Source organism: Geotrypetes seraphini, chromosome 6 (genome assembly GCF_902459505.1).
Source record: "Geotrypetes seraphini chromosome 6, aGeoSer1.1, whole genome shotgun sequence".
Taxonomy (NCBI): Eukaryota; Metazoa; Chordata; class Amphibia; order Gymnophiona; family Dermophiidae; genus Geotrypetes; species Geotrypetes seraphini.
Window position 1 is genome coordinate 172,116,742 of NC_047089.1, and position 13,784 is coordinate 172,130,525.

Below are 13,784 nucleotides of genomic sequence, written 5' to 3' on the forward strand. Positions count from 1 at the left end.
GCTTTTATCCCATTGCTAATTTTTTTAAAATCTAATCTACTGTATTTTATGAAAAAATATGTATATCGGCAACAGCTAGCTAGATGCTGCATATTAAATTTTGCTGACTTTGGAACACTCAGTTGTGAACTCTGAACTGCTGAAATTACAGTGTTGTTTTGTATTTATATTAAAATAATTTAATTTATCACAGTATAAGAATTACCCACTATTACTGTAGTACTGTGTAACTATGAAGTGAAAATATTGGAGAAAAAGGCTCAAACCTCACAAACTGCACTCAAGGTGCTCAGGTGTCATCATTGGCATTAAAAAAAATCCTTATTTCTTCGTGTAGACATGCATTACTGTGAAATACCCTCCTCTTCCCCCCCCCCCCCCCCCAATAGCAAAATGGGAGAACTAGAAGTCATGGACAAAAAAGAGAACCTAGACATCATTGGGGTCTCTCAAGTATGGTGGAATGAAGAAACCAAATGGGACATAGTACTACCGGGGTACAAACTCTGTCGCAAAGACAGGTCAGATCAGAAAGGAGGAGGAATAGCCCTATAAAAAAAGGATAACATACACTGAATCAGAGTGGACACGGCAGCGATGACCGACAAATTGGAATCACTATGGGTTAAAATACCAGGAGGAAATGGGCCTTAGATAAAGATGGGCATGTACAATTCACCTGGGCAAACCGAAGTAAACGATGAAGAAATGGAAGCTGAGATGAGGCGAAAATGCAGAAACAGTAACACCATTGTTATGGGAGACTTCAACTACCCTGGGATAGACTGGAATCTTGGATACTCAAAATGCGCTAGGGAAACCGGATTCCTGGAGGCTATACAGGACTGCTTCATGGAGCAGCTCATCAGAAAGCCGACGAGAGGAAATGCCACTCTGGACCTAATCCTCAACGGGCTAAAAGGACCTTCAAAGGAAGTGGAAGTAGTGGGACCGTTAGGAAACAGCGATCACAATATGATCCAGTTCAAAGTCAAAGCAGGAACATCAAAGGGGACGAGAACCACAGCGACAACTTTTAACTTCAAGAAAGGAAACTACGAAGTGATGAGAGTAATGGTAAGAAAGAAACTTAGAAACAGCTCAAAGAAATCACAGATGGTGGAGCAAGTTTGGTCTTTATTTAAGGACTTGGTGAGTGAAGCGCAAAATCTATATATCCCCAGATATAGAAAAGGATGCAAAAAGAACCAAACAAAAGACCCGGCGTGGATAACTAAAGAAGTGAAGAAAGCAATAGGAGATGAAAAAATCATTCCGGATGTGGAAAAAGGACAAAACCGGGGAAAACTGGAAAGAGCACAGGAAGCATCAAAAAAAATGTCACCGAGTGGTTAGAAGAGCAAAAAGAGAATACGAAGAGAGGCTAACCAGGGAAGCACAAAATTTCAAACCGTTCTTCAGATATGTTAAAGGGAAGCAGGCGGCAAGGGAGGAGGTGGGACCGCTGGATGAAGGAGATAGGAAGGGAGTGGTGAAGGAGGAAAAAGAAGTGGCGGATAGACTAAACAGGTTCTTTTCGTCAGTATTTACAAAAGAGGATACAGCCAACGTACCAGAACCTGAAAAAAATCTTCAAAGGAGATCAAGCAGAAAAATTAACATCCTTGGAAGTAAGCCTCGAAAAGGTACTCAATCAGATAGATAGATTAAAAACTGACAAATCTCCGGGCCTGGATGGAATCCACCCTAGGGTATTGAAAGAACTAAAGGAAGAAGTAGCAAAATTACTACAGCAGGTTTGTAATCTATCCCTAAAAACAGGGATGATCCCGGAGGATTGGAAGATAGCAAATGTTACACCCATCTTTAAAAAAGGATCAAGAGGTGACCCAGAGAACTACAGACCGGTAAGTCTGACCTCGGTCCCGGGGAAGATGGCGGAAGCACTGATAAAAGACAGCATCGATGAGCATCTAGAAAGGAACAAACTGATGAAAACAAGCCAATATGGCTTCTGCAAGGGAAGATCGTGCCTAATGAACTTACTGCACTTCGAAGGAATTAAAAAACAAATGGACGAAGGGGCCCCATAGACATTGTATACTTGGATTTCCAAAAAGCCTTCGACAAGGTACCCTATGAATGCATACTATGGAAACTGAAGAACCATGGGGTGGAAGGAGACGTACATAGATGGATCAAAAATTGGTTGGCGGGCAGGAAGCAAACGGTAGGAGTGAAGGGCCACTACTCGGACTGGAGAAGGGTCACGAGTGGTGTTCCGCAGGGGTTGGTACTCGGACCGCTGCTGTTCAATATATTTATTAATGACCTAGACACAGGGACGAAGTGCGAAGTTATAAAATTTGCAGATGACACAAAACTTTTTAGTGGGGTTAATACTAAGGAGGATTGTGAAGATTTACAAAAAGGGACCTGAACAAGCTGGGAGAGAGGGCGAATAAATGGCAGATGAAGTTTAATGTAGAGAAATGTAAAGTCTTACATGTATGAAACAGAAACCTGATGTACAGCTATACGATGGGAGGGCTGGTAATGGGTGAAAGTAGCCAAGAGAAGGACTTAGGGGTACTGGTGGACAAAACAATGAAGCCGTCGGCACAGTGCGCAGCGGCCTCTAAGAAGGCGAACAGAATGCTAGGTATTATCAAGAAAGGTATTACAACCAGAATGAAGGACGTTATCCTGCCATTGTATCGGGCGATGGTGCGCTCTCATCTGGAGTACTGCATCCAATATTGGTCACCGTACCTTAAGAAGGATATGGCGATGCTGAAGAGGGTTCAGAAAAGCGCAACGTGCTTGATAAAAGGTATAGAAAACCTTTCCTACGCTGAAAGATTAGAGAAACTGGGGCTCTTTTCCCTGGAAAAGAGGAGGCTTAGAGGGGACATGATAGAGACTTATAAGATCATGAAGGGCATAGAGAAAGTGGAGAGGGACAGATTCTTCAAACTTTTGAAAACTACAAGAACAAGAGGGCATTCGGAAAAATTGAGAGGGGACAGATTCAGAACCAATGCTAGGAAGTTCTTCACCCAAAGGGTGGTGGAAACCTGGAATGCGCTTCCAGAGGGTGTGATAGGACTGAGTACGGTATCGGGGGTTCAAGAAGGGATTGGATGATTTCCTGAAAGAAAAGGGGATAGAAGAGTATAGATAGGGGATAATTATACAGGTCCTGGACCTGATGGGCCACCGCGTGAACGGACTGCTGGGCACAATGGACCTCCGCTCTGACCCAGCAGAGGCACTTCTTATGTTCTTAAGTTCTGTGTGCTCAAAAGAACTGAGATATACAATTTCTACAGTGGTCAGCATTTCACAGTCTCACTACTGCTGCTTCAGGGCAATGCTATGAGCCGACAGAGTTTTCTGCTCATCACTTAGGGGGTCTTTTACTAAGGCGCGCTAGCCGATTTAGCGCACTCTACATGCTAACGCATCCATGGAATATAATGGACGTGTTAGCATTTAGCGCGTGCTAAATTGGCTAGCGTGCTTTAGTAAAAGGACCCCTTAGTTTTTTTCTTTGTGGAACATTTTCTATCAACACTTACTTGTAAAACTTAACCAAACATAAGTGGCATTTCCTGAAGCAGCAGTGGTGAGTCTGAGAAACTCTGGTCACCACTGGAAGGACCAATGTGTCACAATTCATTTGAGCACAGTGAAGATAAAGTATTGTTTATTTATTTATTTATTGGTTACATTTTTTTTATTCCGCTCTATCAACTCATTTCTGGGCGGATAACAATTAAACATACATCTAAATCACCACATAAAAACAATAAAAATTAAATCACCACATTTGTTGTTTTGTTTTTCACAGCCATGCGTGTCTACACAAAGAAAGGAGGTTTTTATGCTGATGATTAGATGATCCTGTGTGGGGTCTGAGGCTTTTCTTCCTATATTTTCACTTCATAATTACAAGGCATTGCGGTACTAGAGGGTAATTTTTGTATTGTGATATGTCTTGATAGTAGAATCTAATCCTCACCATTGTTTCTATTAAAATATTTTGACAGTCTTTTCCTGTAGAGTAGTATAGTATCCTTGTATGTCAAAAGTTAGTCTGGTATTCTAACAGTGGACATCTTGTACCATAAAACTTACTTACCCTGAGGCAACGAGGTCTTGAAAACTGATGAGTTTTTATGCCACTTTCATTGGTCTGATGAGGAAACAGAGGTCATGGGGTAGTAGTCTACCTTATTTCCCCTCTTTCTTCCCTGCCCTAGCAGACACCTCCTTAGCTCTTTAGGCATGTGTAATCTGTGCATTGTTTGACTTATATAAACCCTATGGAATCAAGATAGACTGACTAATTTCAGCCAGAAAGTGTAGTAATATATATATGTGAGTTGATTATGCAAGTTTTTCTCATTATGTATCTGCTAAGAAAAGCCACAGGCAAGCAGATGTTTATAGAAGACAACAAAGCTAGAAACAGTCTAAATAGCATTTTCTAAGCTGACTTCATACCTACAGTACCTGCAATCTGTTATTAACTAAAGCTGAGTTTTCTTTTAACCTTCCCTAAAATGAGTTTAAAATGTCTTTCCCTTGTGCCTTTCAAAGCCATCTGAACTAAATTACCTAGGGATGCCACCTCACCCAGAAGGCTAATCCAGTCCTAATTTGGTCCCTTTATGTAGACATGTAACTCTCATTTCCCTAAAAAAAAAAAAAAAAAAAAAGCGAGACTGTATCTCTATCCATGTAATGGAAACAAAACCAGGACATGACCAAGTGAGGTGGCAACCCTCTTTTCTCCGTGATTGTCAGTTTCTCTCAGATGGCTATAGAATTCAACTGGAAATACACTGTAGACTGCGTTGAGGAACAAACGAGGCATGTGTTGTAATTTTATAAAGAACCCCCCCCCCCCCCCCCGAAAAGTTGGGGAAGGAACTGTACACATCAACCAAGGATAAGGCACGTTTCCTTTTTTTTTTTTTCATTGTAAGTTGTTCGTTGGATTTGTTTTCTTGTTTTGGTATGGACTAGTAATTTTATAAAGTTCTTTTCATATGTGGTCATATACAGATCATGCAAAATACCTCAATCAAAGTTATATTCAACGCTAAAAAATATGACCATGTCACGCCACTACTCATTAAGGCTCACTGGCTTCCTATTGAACACAGAATAGCATATAAAATCCTTCTATTAACATTCAAAATCCATTCCACCAATTCCCCAGACTTAATGAATAGACTTGCTTATTCCATACACCCCCCCAAAGGTCCCTCCACTCCACATCTCAAAACCTACTCGCGATTCCATCCCTGAGACACATCAATACAATGCGCTCAAACATTTTCTCGGTTACAGCTCCTACTCTCTGGAACGCTACACCGAATTACCTAAGAGAAGATATGTCATTAACCAACTTTAAGTCCAAATTAAAAACCCACCCATTTAAAGACATTTTTAATGTATAACCGTCCTGCTAAGGACGTGACCTTCCTGAACTTTATTGACTTAAATGACACCTGATTCCTGTTCTTTCATTTGTGTTTTCTATTTTAAATAATGTAATTCTATTAGTTCCCTCTTGTTCCAGTTTGTCTGTTTGTTTTCTCAAGTCTTTTTACGACAACCTTAAACTTAGTACTTTGTATTTGTAAATATATGTACTTTTTAACCTTTGGATGTACATTTCCTTGAAATCTGATTTAGTGTTATAACAAAATTTTAATAAAACTTGATATATGTGCATAATTTTTGATGGCATGAAAAATCATTCCACTTGAACCCGTTCTACTCCACTCAGGATTTTGTAGACTTCAATCATATCTCCCCTCAGCCTTCTCTTTTCCAAGCTGAAGAGACCTAACCTTTCTTCTGCGCTGTATAAATGTAATGTTGTCGCCATTGTTGCATTAAACCTGATCCTCCACCTACCTCGGGTTTAGAAAATCTCTCAAAACTCACCTATTCCATGAACAAGACACCTAACACCCCTCTCCAATGAACCACAACCTCCCCCTTTCCCCTTCCACCTCTCTACCCAGCCTACCCACCTCAATCCTCCCCCCCCCAACCTACACACTCCCTTCTCTCTCTAACCTCAACTACTTCGTCCCTTCTAACTTTGTTCTATTGTTGTGAACCACTTGTAATTTTTTGATAAACAAATGTGAACCGCCTAGAACTCCTTGGGTATGGCAGTATACAAAAATAAAGTTATTATTATTATTATTATTATTATAATACTGCCCATCTGCTGCTACCCAGATAGGTGGTACATTGTTAGTCTGATATCTCCGCTGAAACCTGTCTGCTTTGGGAGGCCCTGCTGGTACACCTTTCAGCTTCTGAAATGCGTGTAAGCCCCAGTGGAACAACAAGCCCATGTACCATGACTACAAACACTTATGCTAACTCAAAGGCTGGTTTAAGTGCTTACGCCTAACTTTAACGCCTAACTACTACGCCTAACTACTACGCCTAACGCATAACTGCTATGATTTTGCAACCCGTACTTAATGGTAGGTATTTCCCTGCCTGCCCCTCTCAGAACCATTCCTCCCTTGCAGTTGCATGCTTTAGATTTTGCGTGTACAATTTATATAGTGCCAACTAATAGCAATTATGTGCATAACTACTAATTAGTGCCAAATAGCACCAACGAGCAATTATTATAGCCAATTATCAGTTGTTAGTGACACAAATTATTAAATTACGCATGCAATTGAAACTATTCTATAATTTGCACATGCAACTTTGCAAACAAAGGCCGGATTCTATAAAAAAATGCCTAAAGTTAAGCGCCTAGATCAGGGATGTCCAATGTCGGTCCACGAGGGCCGCAATCCAGTTGGGTTTTCAGGATTTCCCCAATGAATATGCATGAGATCTATTAGCATACAATGAAAGCAGTGCTTGCAAATAGACCTCATGTATATTCATTGGGGAAATCCTGAAAATCCGACTGGACTACGGCCCTCGAGGACCGACATTGGACACCCCTGGCCTAGATCTAAGCAACTAATTTAATTTTCTTAATTGGCTTAACTGGCGATAATAATTGAAAGCGCCATAAAAATAAACAATTAAAAAAACCATTAGAAAAATTAATTAGCTGTTAAGGTCAAACTCAGTAGGCACTAGTGCTGCCCGAGTCATGATTCGAATTGATTCACTAAGGGGTGAATCGATTCGAATAGATTTAAAAACAAAAAAAAACAGCCTCCCGATTCGGTGACTGACCCGTCCCCCTTGCCCCCTAAAGCAGGAGCAGCAGCGCTGCCTCTTGCTGGTCGGCCGCTGCCACTCCTGCTTTAGAGGGCGAGGGGGGAGGGTCAGTTGGGAAGTGCTGTGGTGTCCGGCTTCCCCCCTGGCTTCCCATGCATCCATTTACCTAATTCCAACAGCGGAGCAGCCTGCAGAGAGGATTACCGGTGCAAGCGATCTTTGCAAGCTGCAATCTGCCTCCAGAGCTATTGTTTCCTCTGCTGTGATCCTGCTTCTGACATCTGAGGAGGGGCGGGACCGCAGCAGAGGGAAGACAGCTCCGGAGGCCGATGGCAGCCTGCAAGTATCGCTAGAACCAGCAATCCTCTTTGCAGGCTGCTCCACTGATGGAATTAAGTAAAAGTAAGACCGGGAGGCAACGGGGGAACACGCAGGTCTTTGGGGGGGGTGGGGGCGAGGTGCAGGCCTTCAATGAGGTGCAGGCCTTCAGGGTTGGTAGTGCATGCCTTCAGGGTTGGTGGTGCAGGCCTTCAGGGTTGGTGGTGCAGGCCTTCAGAGATGGGGGTGCAGGCCTTCGGGAGGGTGTAGGCCTTTAGGGGGGGGGGGGTAGGCCTTCAGGAGTGGACAGGCTTTCGGGGGAGGGGGCCCTGGTGTAGAAGTACACAGAGTGAGGAAGGGAAGGGAGGGTTCAATGAGACATGCATATGTCGGATTGGGAGGAAGAAATAATGGATCTAAAAACAGAGAAGAGGGAGAAAGATGGTGGGCAATGTGATTTAGGGAGAATTGGAACAGAAAGGGAGAGAATTTGGACACAAGGAATGGTGTGGAGGGGGATAGAGATACTGGATAGGAGGGTAGTTGGAAAGAGAAAGGGATATATGCTGGACCCTGGGTGCTGGGGAAAGAGGGAGAGATGCTGGATGAAAGGGTAGTTGAGAAAAGGTGGATCTGGAGATGGAGATGAAAAAAAGTAAAGATGCCAGACCTCTGGGGAGGGAAGGGAAATGGAAGGAGAGGACAGAGATGGAAGATGGATGGTTAGAAAGAAGAAAACGACAAATAGGCAGGAGACCCTGGCAAGCGAGTTATCCAAAGACAACCAGAGCCTGGAACCAAAATGATCTGAATAATGATCAGACAACAAAAGGTTGTAAAAAAAAAATTATTTTCTATTTTGTGAGTACAATATGTTAGATTTGAAATGTGTATCCTAACAGAGGTGGTATTAGACCACGAATGTGAGCTAGGATTTAACAAAGAGCGGAAGTCTTTTTTGTTTGTTTATTTTGTTTACACCGCAGTGCCAGTGTGGGTAGGAGAGGGCAAAAGGGGTGAAGAGGCTATAAAATAAACCCCACCCAATTGGGCAGGAAAATCAAATCGAAAAATAGATTCAATAGGCTGAATCGAATCAAACCAATTTTTTTTTCCTGAATCAGGCAACACTAGTAGGCACTTACTAGTGTGCTATTGAATTTCATTGAATAAGTAATTTTAAAAAAATAAATTTAAAAGTTAGGCATGTATTTATTTCTGCATAGTGCTTAGAGAAGCCTTCCAGTGCCTGACGATACCTACCTGAAAAGTAGGCATTGTTAGGGGCAGAGAATAGGCATGGTTGACTTAGGTGTCGCTAGTCGTCCGAATTAGGCACCAGTAAATTAGGCCTATAAAACCTATCCTAGTATACCGGCGCCTACATCCAGGATGCCTAGCGACATCTAAGCCCTGCTAGGCAGGATTCTATAAAAGCACCTAGAGGCTGATTGGCAACTACAACTATTGGCGCCTACAATGTAGATGTCATGTATAGAATCTGACCCTCAGGGCCTACGTGCAAAATTGGAAGTGTAAGGTTATAGGATTAAGAGTAGGGTTACCATATTTAAAAAAGAAAACCCTGGACACACAACCCTGCCCAGTTCTGCCTCTAGCCCTGCCCCATTCCACCTCTGACTCCGCCAAGTTCCTCTCCAGTCCTACCCTATTCTGCCCCCAGCCCCTCCCTGGGCAAGCCTCCTGTCTTCTACAACCAGCGTCTGGAAGGCCTGGAGCATGCATAGATGTGTGTGGCGTCATCCGCGCATTCTCAGAGGCCCTCTAGATGTGACCGTAACTGGTAGGGGCTTTCCAAAACCTGGACAAATGCCGGGTTTTGGAACGTTCCGGACAGTCCTCTAAAAAGAGGACGTTTTCGCGGACATCTGCTAATCCTAATTAAGAGGATTATGTGCAATTCTATAAATTGGTGCCAAGATGCAGGCATCCAATGGGGCTGACTTAGCACCTAGTCTATGGCTCTATGGCATATTTAAGCCATTATAAAATACTAGTCTAGTCTAATATTCAGTTTATATACCGGGTCATCTCATGGTAGAGCTCGACTCGGTTCACAAATAGTTAAAGTCAGGTGACATTTAATGTGAACATGTTTGTGTGTAAAAATATAGATGTGCCTGGTTTTCAACCTTTATGCGAGTGCACAGTAGGGGCAGCTGCACTTTGATGTAAAATATTATTTTTACTTATTTTTGTGGAGATTTCAGACATACTTTGCCCTTGAATGAGGATTCTCTGTCTCTAGCCTTGTCTTGCTTAGAAGTTGGTCTTTCTAGGTCCTTTTTTGTAGATTTCATGATTCGTTCTAATTTATTTAATTTATATTCTATTGTCCATTTGCAATCTAAGGGGGCATCAATCTTTGTAGCCCCTTTTTCTCTTATTTTAAAAGATTTATTTCTCTGTATCCACCCTTCAGCTTTTCAGGCTGTATCTGTGTTTCAGCTATGTCAAACATGCCTGCGGTTCTAATGTGGCTTAACACAGTTCCTCCCCCCCCCCAAACCCTCATTTTGTTCCGTTTGGAATGTAGACTGGGGAGGTGGCTCACAATGACCACACTCTCCTCTGAAGTTAAATGGAAATCAGAATGAAAAGAAGAAGCTTAAGGTTTTTGTTAGTTTTAATGAACCACTGAATATCTCTTTTTTTATACTAAACAGTCTCTTTTTGTTTTTATTTTACTTTGTTTCAAGCAGTCATCCGACTGTTAAAAATCCAAAAGAAATATGCAATAGGAACAAATTCTGAAAACTGTACAAATGTTCTAAATTTCTAGTCTGTTTGCAGGCCTTCCGCTAAACCCTGCCCTAGAAAAGTGAACTGTTTTCTTGTTTTCTTTACACAGCAAAATTTGGAGAGTAACCTTACCAGCCTAATCAAGAGAAACACTGAGCTGGAAACTCTGCTGGCTAAACTGATTCAGATCTGCCACCACATAGAGGTGAGTGTCGCTGTGTGAAGCATGAGGTTATACCTGAGTCACCTGGGAACACATGCTAGAAATAACTATGTAGATGTTCTAAAAACTTCTCAAGCCAATGATTTCTGGTCTTATGGGAATGTCTCCCCGTGGTTAGCTGGAAACCAAATCTATGTGAAATTAGAACCTGATTGTTCAGGCTGCCTTGGACAGTATATAAAGTGAGATTGCTTGTGTTGGGACCCACAGGTGCTGCCCGATTCAGGGAAAATTTTCAATTCGATACGATTTGGCCTATTGAATTGATTTTTTGATTCGATTCATAATTCCCACCCAATAGGGCATTTTTTTTTCAAATGTCCTCGAGGGTTTATTTTGTAGACTTTTCACCCACCCCAACCCCCTTTGTCCTCTCAAGCCTCATGCTAGCACTGTAATATAAACAAACCAAAAAGACTTTTCCTCTTTCTGTTAGGTCCTAGCTCATGCTGACTGTCTAACACCAGCTCTGGGAGGATACACATTTCAAATCTGACATATTGTAATCACAAAATAGAAAATAAAATTAGTTTTTCTATCTTTTGTTGTCTGGTCATGTTATTATTCAAATCATGTTGGACACAGGCTCTGGTTTCTGTTTGTCTTCTGTTAATTCGCTCACTAGAGTCTCCTGCCCATTTGACGTTTTCTTCTTTCTCCATGCTCACTATTCATCTTCCATCTCTGTGCCTTCCCTTCCACTGACATATCCAACATTTCTGTTTCTTTCCCACTGTCTACCATCTCTATCTCTCTCTCTCTGCCTTGTGCCCTGGGTCAAATCTCTCTATTCCCCTCCATTATCATGTGCAACATTACTTTCTCTCTTCCCTGCCCTCCACCTTATGTCCTACATTTCTCCCTCTCTCTTCTCCATGCATGTCTCCCTCCCCTCCACCATATGCAGGATTTTTCCCTCTCATAACATAACATAACATCGTGCTTCTTAACCGCGTAACCATAAGTTCTACGTGGTTTACAGATGATTATAAACTAAAGACAATTTAAGAATGACAAAAAGAAATTATTTAACTAGCAGCATAGATAAATTGATAACCTAGGAGCAGTAACCTAGCAGCAATAACAAAGTGAGAAGAGGCAGTGAGAAGATTATAAACTAAAGATAATTTAAGAATGACAGAAATAAATTATTTAACCATCCCTTTCTACCTCTTTGTTGCATCTCTCCCTTTATCTCCACCCTATCTCCAACAATTCTTCCTTTCTCCTCTCTTCCCCCATGTACAGCAGCTTTCCATCCCTCCCTCACTGCCATCCCCTTGTGTATCAGCTTTCCAAACCTCCCTCTCTCCCTTGGTGCAGCAGATTTCCATTCCATCCCACCCTCTCATCTCACTATGCAGCAGCCTTCCAACCCTCCTGTGTAGCACTTCCCGATCAAACCCCCTCCCCCCCCCCCGTCCCCCGTCCCCCATGAGACCTCAACTTTCAGGCCTCCTAAAGCAGCAGCAGCAGCAGTGGCGGAGACTGACGGGCGGGCAGAGACAGGCTGCTCGTGGCCTTCCCACTAGGGCTTCCCTCTGCCACATCATCAGTGACGTGGCAGAGGGAAAACCCCCACGGGGCAGGTCAGGATTGATCTGTTCACCGCCTGTCTCTGCCCGCTGACCTCTGCTACCACTGCTGCTGCTGCTTTAGGAGACCCAGACAAGACCCGGACATGTCAGGAGACTGAAGGACTCACTAAATTGGTGAGTCAGATTTTTTTTTTTTTTTTAAGTGAATCTATTCAAATTGGTGAATTGGGCAGCACTAGCGGACACCTGTTGAAAAGCAATCTCTGGAGCTAAACAAGCTAAACAGGCTCATTTGAGAGTAGAAGGTGAAATTATCTCCAAGGTTCTACAGCTCTTTTGATCCTTCATTACTACACTGTTTCAGTGTCAGCAGTGTCTCCAAATAGATAAGTGTTGTGCATGCCATAACAGAAATGAATCTCATTTTCAAGTCAGGATAAGTGGAGCATGATCTCAGTCTGTTACATGTACTGTTAAGGCTTGCTATAGTACTTTCATCATGTTAAAGAGAGTATCCTTCTGGAGTTCATAAGATGTAACATGTATAGGCAATGTATCTAGATGTGTTTGAAAATTCATTTTAATCAAGCCTGTGGTAGAATGCATTGACTTCTACTGTATTTAGTTTAGAGAAGAGATGACTAAGGTCATTACCTCCATGCTCCAGCACATAACAGGGTTACATAGATGGGGGTTAAGTATTCTCCATCTCCATTCAAGTCTGGGATAAGTCAGCTAGAGATTCCCCTCCCCCCAATGCTGAAGAGAAAGAGCTAATAGGAGAGAGGTTCATTGTACCCCCTGACTTGTTGCTGATATTTCTATTCTGTGGGCTAATGTTGCTCCTGACCAACTGGCACTCCAGAGTGATATTAGATGGTGGTAATAGGGCCTAGAGCAGCCACCCCAGATCATGTCCCCTTCCTCTTAAAGATAACCCTGTGCCTAGGGATAGACCAAGAGGGAACAGGTTTAATTGTAACAGAAAAAATGTATGTTAGATATTAGGAAACATGTCCAGCAGCTGGGGTGATTACCGTATTTTCACGTAGATAACGCGCACCCGTGTAAAATGCGCACACGGGTATAGCGCGCGAAAAACACAAATCTATGTACAGAAATTTTTATATACCGCGCACACCCGTATACCGCGCATGCTGCCCGACTCTCCTGTCGCCGCCCGACTCTCCTCTCCCCCTTGAAGTCCTGTCCCCACCCTGAAAGCCTGATGCCCCCCCGACATCCGATTCATCCCCCCACCGCGAAGGACCGCTCGCACGCACCCGCACCCCGAAGGACCGCTCGCACGCACTCGTACCCGCACCCCCACCCTGAAGGACCGCTCGCACCCCCACAGGCTCCCGACCCCCCCCCCATCATGTAGAAGCTCCTACCGGTGTCCTGCTGCTTCCTCTTGGCGGTCCCGACTCCCCGACACGATCGGGGCAAGAGGGAGCTCAAGCCCTCTTGCCCCAGCCAACCGCGGCACCCCCGACAAGGTCGGGGCAAGAGGGAGCTCAAGCCCTCTTGCCCCCCCGACTCCCCGACACGATCGGGGCAAGAGGGAGCTCAAGCCCTCTTGCCCCAGCCAACCGCGGCACCACCGACACGATCGGGGTAAGAGGGAGCTCAAGCCCTCTTGCCCCAGCCAACCGCGGCACTCCTGACACGATCGGGGCAAGAGGGAGCTCAAGCCCTCTTGCCCCAGCCAACCGCGGCACACCCGACACGATCGGGGCAAGAGGGAGCTCAAG

General features: G+C 43.6%; 1 protein-coding gene across 4 annotated transcripts in view; it reads left to right on the forward strand.

Moving 5' to 3' along the window:
• Window positions 1–13,784, forward strand: part of MID1 (midline 1) — a 505,597-nt gene that overhangs the window by 392,435 nt on the left and 99,378 nt on the right. For all 4 annotated transcript variants that reach the window (XM_033949016.1, XM_033949015.1, XM_033949019.1 and 1 more), the window contains one exon: window positions 10,379–10,474. In XM_033949016.1, the coding sequence (XP_033804907.1) occupies window positions 10,379–10,474 (96 nt within the window). The remainder of the gene's footprint in view (window positions 1–10,378; window positions 10,475–13,784) is intronic.